Raw genomic sequence first — 10,000 nt, forward strand, 5'->3', positions numbered from 1 at the left:
GGGTCTGGATGGCTCCTAGTAACAGGGGTGACCAGGGTTTGGATGGCTCCTAGTAACAGGGGTGGCCAGGGTCTGGATGGCTCCTAGTAACAGGGGTGACCAGGGTCTGGATGGCTCCTAGTAACAGGGGTGACCAGGGTCTGGATGGCTCCTAATAACAGGGGTGACCAGGGTCTGGATGGCTCCTAGGAAGGTGAAGTGGTTTGTCGGTGTGTGTTTCAGTAACAGGGGTGACCAGGTTCTGGATGGCTCCTAGTAACATGGGTGACCAGGGTCTGGATGGCTCCCAGTAACATGTGTGACCAGGGTCTGGATGGCTCCTAGTAACAGGGGTGACCAGGGCCTGGATGGCTCCTAGGAAGGTTAAGTGGTTTGTCAGTAACAGGGGTGACCAGGTCCTGGATGGCTCCTAGGAAGCCCTGGTCAATCTCCACAGCCATCTGCTGGACCCTCTACAGCATCTATTCTTATACTCTGCAATTCCAACATAAAGTAGACTCCTTTATTTCCTCTTTCCTGTCTGGTTATGTCTTTGTTCTACCACCAGGGGGCAGTATGTCCATGTTTACACTACAGTACATTATTCTACCACCAGGGGGCAGTATGTCCATGTTTACACTACAGTACATTCTTCTACCACCAGGGGGCAGTATGTCCATGTTTACACTACAGTCCATTATTCTACCAACAGGGGGCAGTAATTCTCATGTTTACACTACAGTCCACCTCCTCATTCTCCTGAACCCCAGAGCAGAGTACTGGCACCTCTTATAGAATATTATCTCTAAAAGATCATGAGTACCAGTCCCCTTTTTATCATGAGGACCAGCCCCCATTTTATCATGAGTACCAGCCCCCATTTATGATGAGTACCAGCCCCCATTTTATCATGAGTACCAGCCCCCATTTTATCATGAGTACCAGCCCCCATTTTATCATGAGTACCAGCCCCCATTTTATCATGAGTACCAACCCCCATTTTATCATGGTCCTTCTGTAGCTCATTTGGTAGAGCATGGCGCTTGTAATGCCAGGGTAGTGGGTTCAATCCCCGGGACCACCCATACGTAGAATGTATGCACACATGACTGTAAGTCGCTTTGGATAAAAGTGTCTGCTAAATGGCATATATTATTATCATGAGTACCAACCCCCTTTTATCATGAGTACCAGCCCCCGTTTTATCATGAGTACCAGCCCCCGTTTTATCATGAGTACCAGCCCCCTTTATCATGAGTACCAGCCCCCTTTTATCATGAGTACCAGCCCCCTTTTATCATGAGTACCAGCCCCCTTTTATCATGAGTACCAGCCCCCATTTTATCATGAGTACCAGCCCCCATTTATGATGAGTACCAGCCCCCATTTTATCATGAGTACCAGCCCCATTTTATCATGAGTACCAGCCCCCATTTATGATGAGTACCAGCCCCCATTTTATCATGAGTACCAGCCCCCATTTTATCATGAGTACCAGCCCCCATTTTATCATGAGTACCAGCCCCCATTTTATCATGAGTACCAACCCCATTTTATCATGGTCCTTCTGTAGCTCATTTGGTAGAGCATGGCGCTTGTAATGCCAGGGTAGTGGGTTCAATCCCCGGGACCACCCATACGTAGAATGTATGCACACATGACTGTAAGTCGCTTTGGATAAAAGTGTCTGCTAAATGGCATATATTATTATCATGAGTACCAACCCCCTTTTATCATGAGTACCAGCCCCCGTTTTATCATGAGTACCAGCCCCCGTTTTATCATGAGTACCAACCCCCTGTTTTATCATGAGTACCAGTCCCCTTTATCATGAGTACCAGCCCCCTTTTATCATGAGTACCAGCCCCCTTTTATCATGAGTACCAGCCCCCTTTTATCATGAGTACCAGCCCCCTTTTATCATGAGTACCAGCCCCCTTTTATCATGAGTACCAGCCCCCTTTTATCATGAGTACCAGCCCCCATTTTATCATGAGTACCAGCCCCCATTTATGATGAGTACCAGCCCCATTTTATCATGAGTACCAGCCCCCATTTTATCATGAGTACCAGCCCCCATTTATGATGAGTACCAGCCCCCATTTTATCATGAGTACCAGCCCCCATTTTATCATGAGTACCAGCCCCCATTTTATCATGAGTACCAGCCCCCATTTTATCATGAGTACCAACCCCCATTTTATCATGGTCCTTCTGTAGCTCATTTGGTAGAGCATGGCGCTTGTAATGCCAGGGTAGTGGGTTCAATCCCCGGGACCACCCATACGTAGAATGTATGCACACATGACTGTAAGTCGCTTTGGATAAAAGTGTCTGCTAAATGGCATATATTATTATCATGAGTACCAACCCCTTTTATCATGAGTACCAGCCCCCGTTTTATCATGAGTACCAACCCCTGTTTTATCATGAGTACCAGTCCCCTTTATCATGAGTACCAGCCCCTTTTATCATGAGTACCAGCCCCCTTTTATCATGAGTACCAGCCCCCTTTTATCATGAGTACCAGCCCCCTTTTATCATGAGTACCAGTCCCCTTTTATCATGAGTACCAGTCCCCTTTTATCATGAGTACCAGCCCCCATTTTATCATGAGTACCAGTCCCCTTTATCATGAGTACCAGTCCCCTTTTATCATGAGTACCAGTCCCCTTTTATCATGAGTACCAGCCCCCATTTTATCATGAGTACCAGTCCCCTTTATCATGAGAACCAGTCCCCTTTATCATGAGTACCAGCCCACTTTTATCATGAGTACCAGCCCACTTTTATCATGAGTACCAGACCCCTTTATCATGAGTACCAGTCCCCTTTTATCATGAGTACCAGCCCACTTTTATCATGAGTACCAGTCCCCTTTTATCATGAGTACCAGACCCCTTTTATCATGAGTACCAGTCCCCTTTTATCATGAGTACCAGTCCCCTTTTATCATGAGTACCAGACCCCTTTTCTGTCCACTTCAACCATCACCTCATTGACCCTGTCCCTGTCCCTGACCGTGTCCCTGGCCGTGTCCCTGGCCGTGTCCCTGGCCGTGTCCCTGGCCGTGTCCCTGGCCGTGTCCCTGGCCGTGTCCCTGGCCGTGTCCCTGTCCCTGGCCGTGTCCCTGGCCGTGTCCCTGGCCGTGTCCCTGGCCGTGTCCCTGGCCCTGTCCGTGTCCCTGGCCGTGTCCCTGGCCGTGTTCGTGTCCCTAGCCGTGTCCCTAGCCGTGTCCCTGTCCCTGTCCGTGTCCCTGGCCGTGTCCTTGTCCGTGTCCCTGTCCGTGTCCCTGGCCGTGTCCCTGTCCCTGGTCGTGTCCCTGGCCGTGTCCCTGTCCCTGGCCCTGTCCCTGGCCGTGTCCCTGGCTGTGTCCCTGGCCGTGTCCCTGTCCCTGGCCGTGTCCGTGTCCCTGTCCCTAGCCGTGTCCCTGTCCCTAGCCGTGTCCCTGTCCCTGGCCGTGTCCCTGTCCCTAGCCGTGTCCCTGGCCGTGTCCCTGGCCGTGTCCCTGGCCGTGTCCCTGTCCCTGGCCGTGTCCCTGGCTGTGTCCCTGGCCGTGTCCCTAGCCGTGTCCCTGTCCCTGGCCGTGTCTGTGTCTAGGTCAGTTACCTTCTGTTTGTCCACATGCGATTCGGCAGCTGGGGTGAACAGGGCCAAGATGGCTCCCAGGAATCCCTGGTCAATCTTCACAGCCATCTCCTGGACCAGAACCATGAAGTACCTTTAACACAGATCACAGTATGACTACAGTACACTAAACAGAAGTGTACACTAAACAGAAGTGTACACTAAACAGAAGTGTACACTAAACAGAAGTGTGTACCCTAACCAGAAGTGTGTACCCTAAACAGAAGTGTGTACCCTAACAGTGTAGGGAGGGGTATAAGCAGAAGTGTGTACCCTAAACAGAAGTGTGTACCCTAACAGTGTAGGGAGGGGGGGTATAAGCAGAAGACTCACTTGAACTGCGTGACCTGACTGTGTTGGTTAAACCTGGTGATGATGCTGACGTCCATAAAAGGCTTTGGTTCTGAGGAAGGAAGACAGAGAAGGACCAATTAGAGAAGAGCATGAGAGAACACACACACACACAGCCATGAGGAAGAAAGACAAAGAAGGACCAATTAGAGAAGAGTATTAGAGAACACACACACAAAGCCATGTCCCCGGGGAGGCAGAGGTTACCTGAGTCCAGAGCGATGGACTTTGGAGGAGGAACAGGGTGGAACACAATGGGGAATAAAGCTCCAGTCAGCTGGTTGTCCACCTGAAACACACCGTAAAGGGTTAAATATCACCACAGATACACTATCAAGGGTTAAATATCACCACAGATACACTGTAAAGGGTTTAATATCACCACAGATACACAGTAAAGGGTTTAATATCACCACAGATACACCGTAAAGACAAGGGTTTAATATCACCACAGATACACACCATCAAGGGTTAAATATCACCACAGATACACCATCAAGACAAAGGTTAAATATCACCACAGATACACCCTCAAGACAAGGGTTAAATATCACCACAGATACACCATCAAGACAAGGGTTAAATATCACCACAGATACACCATCAAGACAAGGGTTAAATATCACCACAGATACACCGTAAAGACAAGGGTTTAATATCACCACAGATACACACCATCAAGGGTTAAATATCACCACAGATACACCGTAAAGACAAGGGTTAAATATCACCACAGATACACCATCAAGACAAGGGTTTAATATCACCACAGATACACCGTAAAGACAAGGGTTAAATATCACCACAGATACACCGTAAAGACAAGGGTTTAATATCACCACAGATACACACCGTCAAGGGTTAAATATCACCACAGATACACCGTAAAGACAAGGGTTAAATATCACCACAGATACACCGTAAAGACAAGGGTTTAATATCACCACAGATACACACCGTCAAGGGTTAAATATCACCACAGATACACCGTAAAGACAAGGGTTTAATATCACCACAGATACACACCATCAAGGGTTAAATATCACCACAGATACACCGTAAAGACAAGGGTTTAATATCACCACAGATACACCATCAAGACAAGGGTTAAATATCACCACAGATACACCGTAAAGGGTTTAATATCACCACAGATACATGTAGGGGTTAGTGTGTAGGGGTTAGGGTTTAGTATATGTAGGGGTTAGTGTGTAGGGGTTAGGGTTTAGTATATGTAGGGGTTAGTGTGTAGGGGTTAGGGTTTAGTATATGTAGGGGTTAGTGTGTAGGGGTTAGGGTTTAGTATATGTAGGGGTTAGTGTGTAGGGGTTAGGGTTTAGTATATGTAGGGGTTAGTGTGTAGGGGTTAGTGTGTAGGGGTTAGGGTTTAGTATATGTAGGGGTTAGTGTGTAGGGGTTAGGGTTTAGTATATGTAGGGGTTAGTGTGTAGGGGTTAGGGTTTAGTATATGTAGGGGTTAGTGTGTAGGGGTTAGGGTTTAGTATATGTAGGGGTTAGTGTGTAGGGGTTAGTGTGTAGGGGTTAGGGGTTAGTGTATGTTGGGGTTAGGGTGTAGGGGTTAGGGTGTAGGGGTTAGTGTGTAGGGGCTAGTGTGTAGGGGCTAGGGTGTAGGGGCTAGGGTGTAGGGGCTAGGGTGTAGGGGCTAGGGTGTAGGGGCTAGGGTGTAGGGTATAGGGGTTAGGATGTAGTATATGTAGGGGTTAGGATGTAGTATATGTAGGGGTTAGGATGTAGGGGTTAGGATGTAGGGGTTAGGATGTAGGGGTTAGGATGTAGGGTGTTACCTGGAGCCAGTGTAGCTGGGCCCGGAGACTTCTCTGATGAGGCGACTGTTTGAACTCCACCTGAATCCCAGACAGGAAGTTCCTCCTGATACTACTGGAAAAGGGCTGACGCATCACCATGGGAACCTTCCCAAAGTTCACCTGCATGGGTAAAGGAGGTAAATATTCACAACCGTGTCATTTTCCCCCCTACCCCGTATCCGTTTCCCCCTACCCAGTGTCCGTTTCCCCTACCCCGTTTCTCCCCTACCCCGTGTCCGTTTCCCCCTACCCCGTGTCCGTTTCCCCCAACCCCGTGTCCGTTTCCCCCTACCCCGTTTCCCCCTACCCCGTGTCAGTTTCCCCCTACCCCGAGCCCGTTTCCCCCTACCCCTACCCCGTTTCCCCCTACCCCGTTTCCCCCTACCCCGTGTCCGTTTCCCCCTACCCCGTTTCCCCCTACCCCGTGTCCGTTTCCCCCCTACCCCGTGTCCGTTTCCCCCTACCCCGTGTCCGTTTCCCCCTACCCCGTTTCCCCTACCCGTGTCCGTTTCTCCCCTACCCCGTTTCCCCTCTACCACGTTTCCCCCTACCCAGTGTCCATTTTCCCCTACCCCGTTTCCCCCTACGCCGTGTCCGTTTCCCCCTACCCCATTTCCCCCTACCCCATGTCCGTTTCCCCTATCCCGTTTCCCCCTACCCCGTGACCGTCCCCCTATTCAGTTTCCCCCTACCCAGTTTCCCCCTACCCCGTGTCCGTTTCCCCTACCCCGTTTCCCCCCTACGCCGTGTCCGTTTCCCCCTACCCGTTTCCCACCCTACCCCGTGTTCGTCCCCCCCTATTCAGTTTCCCCCTATCCCGTTTCCCCCTACCCCGTGACCGTCCCCCCTATTCAGTTTCCCCCTACCCCGTTTCCCCCTACCCTGTGTCCGTTTCCCCTACCCCGTGTCCCCCTACCCCGTGTCCCCCTACCCCGTGTCCCCCCTACCCCGTGTCCCCCTATTCCGTGTCCCCCTACCCCGTGTCCCCCTATTCCGTTTCCCCTACTCCGTTTCCCCCTACTCCAGTGGTTCCCAAACTTTTTAGTTTAGATAGACCAGTCGTGTGAGAAACTCGTCATCATGCAAGCCGTCAGACAAGTGAAAATTATGGTCAGTAAAGAAAACTTCAAGCTCGTCTCTCAATTATAAAAAAACAAACAAAATTTTGCTCCTTGTAAAAACGTTATATGGAAGCTGCCCATATCATTGCATAGTGCAGAAAATACGAGAGTTCAGGAGCCTTGCTTTAACAAAGTTACCCATGTTCACTGTAGTGTCCAAAATGTCTATCAAGCTGTCAGGTATTCCCTTGGCAGCGAGAGCCTCTCCGTGGATGCTGCAGTCTACCCAAGAGCCTCTCGGTGGATGCTGCAGTCTACCAAAGAGCCTCTAGGTGGATGCTGCAGTCTACCCAAGAGCCTCTAGGTGGATGCTGCAGTGTACCAAAGAGCCTCTCCGTGGATGCTGCAGTCTACCCAAGAGCCTCTGGGTGGAGCTGCAGTGTACCAAAGAGCCTCTCCGTGGATGCTGCAGTCTACCCAAGAGCCTCTGGGTGGAGCTGCAGTCTACCCAAGAGCCTCTAGGTGGATGCTGCAGTGTACCCAAGAGCCTCTAGGTTGATGCTGCAGTCTACCCAAGAGCCTCTCGGTGGATGCTGCAGTCTACCCAAGAGCCTCTAGGTGGATGCTGCAGTCTACCCAAGAGCCTCTAGGGGGATGCTGCAGTGTACCCAAGAGCCTCTCGGTGGATGCTGCAGTGTACCCAAGAGCCTCTAGGTGGATGCTGCAGTCTACCCAAGAGCCTCTCGGTGGATGCTGCAGTGTACCCAAGAGCCTCTAGGGGGATGCTGCAGTGTACCCAAGAGCCTCTAGGGGGATGCTGCAGTGTACCCAAGAGCCTCTAGGTTGATGCTGCAGTCTACCCAAGAGCCTCTAGGGGGATGCTGCAGTCTACCCAAGAGCCTCTAGGTGGATGCTGCAGTCTACCCAAGAGCCTCTCGGTGGATGCTGCAGTCTACCCAAGAGCCTCTCGGTGGATGCTGCAGTCTACCCAAGAGCCTCTAGGGGGATGCTGCAGTCTACCCAAGAGCCTCTAGGGGGATGCTGCAGTGTACCCAAGTGGCGTCGGGAGCAACTGCTTGCTCGCGCGTTACCCCTCCTCGATGTCTCCCTGTCATGACTTTTGTGCCATCAGTACTGATACCAACATCAGCAGCAGCTACGTTTGGCAACATACAGACCGTTAGTGGAATTCCCACGAGAGAGTAACGGTTAATGTGATTGGATGTTCATAATTTGACTAGGCTGTCAGTGAGAGTAGCGGTTAATGTGATTGGATGTTCATAATTTGACTAGACATCTCTAATAAAATAGATCAGATGGTTTGGGTTCCAGACATCTCTAATAAAATAGATGGTTTGGGTTCTAGACATCTCTAATAAAGCAGATCAGATGGTTTGGGTTCTAGACATCTCTAATAAAGCAGATCAGATGGTTTGGGTTCTAGACATCTCTAATAAAATAGATCAGATGGTTTGGGTTCTAGACATCTCTAATAAAATAGATCAGATGGTTTGGGTTCTAGACATCTCTAATAAAGCAGATCAGATGGTTTGGGTTCTAGACATCTCTAATAAAATAGATCAGATGGTTTGGGTTCTAGACATCTCTAATAAAATAGATCAGATGGTTTGGGTTCTAGACATCTCTAATAAAATAGATCAGATGGTTTGGGTTCTAGACATCTCTAATAAAATAGATCAGATGGTTTGGGTTCTAGACATCTCTAATAAAGCAGATCAGATGGTTTGGGTTCTAGACATCTCTAATAAAATAGATCAGATGGTTTGGGTTCTAGACATCTCTAATAAAATAGATCAGATGGTTTGGGTTCTAGACATCTCTAATAAAATAGATCAGATGGTTTGGGTTCTAGACATCTCTAATAAAATAGATCAGATGGTTTGGGTTCTAGACATCTCTAATAAAATAGATCAGATGGTTTGGGTTCCAGACATCTCTGATCAGATGGTTTGGGTTCTAGACATCTCTAATAAAATAGATCAGATGGTTTGGGTTCTAGACATCTCTAATAAAATAGATCAGATGGTTTGGGTTCTAGACATCTCTAATAAAATAGATCAGATGGTTTGGGTTCCAGACATCTCTAATAAAATAGATCAGATGGTTTGGGTTCTAGACATCTCTAATAAAATAGATCAGATGGTTTGGGTTCTAGACATCTCTAATAAAGCAGATCAGATGGTTTGGGTTCTAGACATCTCTAATAAAATAGATCAGATGGTTTGTGTTCCAGACATCTCTAATAAAATAGATCAGATGGTTTGGGTTCCAGACATCTCTAATAAAATAGATCAGATGGTTTGGGTTCTAGACATCTCTAATAAAATAGATCAGATGGTTTGGGTTCTAGACATCTCTAATAAAATAGATCAGATGGTTTGGGTTCTAGACATCTCTAATAAAATAGATCAGATGGTTTGGGTTCTAGACATCTCTAATAAAATAGATCAGATGGTTTGGGTTCTAGACATCTCTAATAAAATAGATCAGATGGTTTGGGTTCCAGACATCTCTGATCAGATGGTTTGGGTTCTAGACATCTCTAATAAAATAGATCAGATGGTTTGGGTTCTAGACATCTCTAATAAAATAGATCAGATGGTTTGGGTTCTAGACATCTCTAATAAAATAGATCAGATGGTTTGGGTTCTAGACATCTCTAATAAAATAGATCAGATGGTTTGGGTTCTAGACATCTCTAATAAAATAGATCAGATGGTTTGGGTTCTAGACATCTCTAATAAAATAGATCAGATGGTTTGGGTTCTAGACATCTCTAATAAAATAGATCAGATGGTTTGGGTTCTAGACATCTCTAATAAAATAGATCAGATGGTTTGGGTTCTAGACATCTCTAATAAAATAGATCAGATGGTTTGGGTTCTAGACATCTCTAATAAAATAGATCAGATGGTTTGGGTTCTAGACATCTCTAATAAAATAGATCACATGGTTTGGGTTCCAGACATCTCCAGTCTAGAATAGTCCTATATATGTTGGGCCCTAACCCATGTTAACAAACTGTCTGGTTCTGTCTGGTTCTGTTAAATCCAGAACAGTATAATAAACTGGTCTCAGCCAGGACCCAAATGTTCAGTTGACCCTCCCCTTGTGTGTCCGTAATGCCCTCTATAA

The 10,000-nt window shown here is 47.8% G+C and overlaps 1 protein-coding gene across 1 annotated transcript in view; it reads right to left on the reverse strand.

The window, feature by feature from the left end:
• Positions 1–10,000, reverse strand: part of LOC124021149 (vacuolar protein sorting-associated protein 13C-like) — a gene marked incomplete at its 5' end in the record, with an annotated part of 165,885 nt that overhangs the window by 53,622 nt on the left and 102,263 nt on the right. Inside the window, 4 exon segments of the mRNA XM_046336501.1 lie at positions 3,589–3,700; positions 3,940–4,009; positions 4,165–4,246; positions 5,763–5,903. Coding sequence (XP_046192457.1) covers positions 3,589–3,700; positions 3,940–4,009; positions 4,165–4,246; positions 5,763–5,903 — 405 coding nt within the window.

This window comes from Oncorhynchus gorbuscha, unplaced genomic scaffold, assembly GCF_021184085.1.
Source record: "Oncorhynchus gorbuscha isolate QuinsamMale2020 ecotype Even-year unplaced genomic scaffold, OgorEven_v1.0 Un_scaffold_1064, whole genome shotgun sequence".
NCBI lineage: Eukaryota > Metazoa > Chordata > Actinopteri > Salmoniformes > Salmonidae > Oncorhynchus > Oncorhynchus gorbuscha.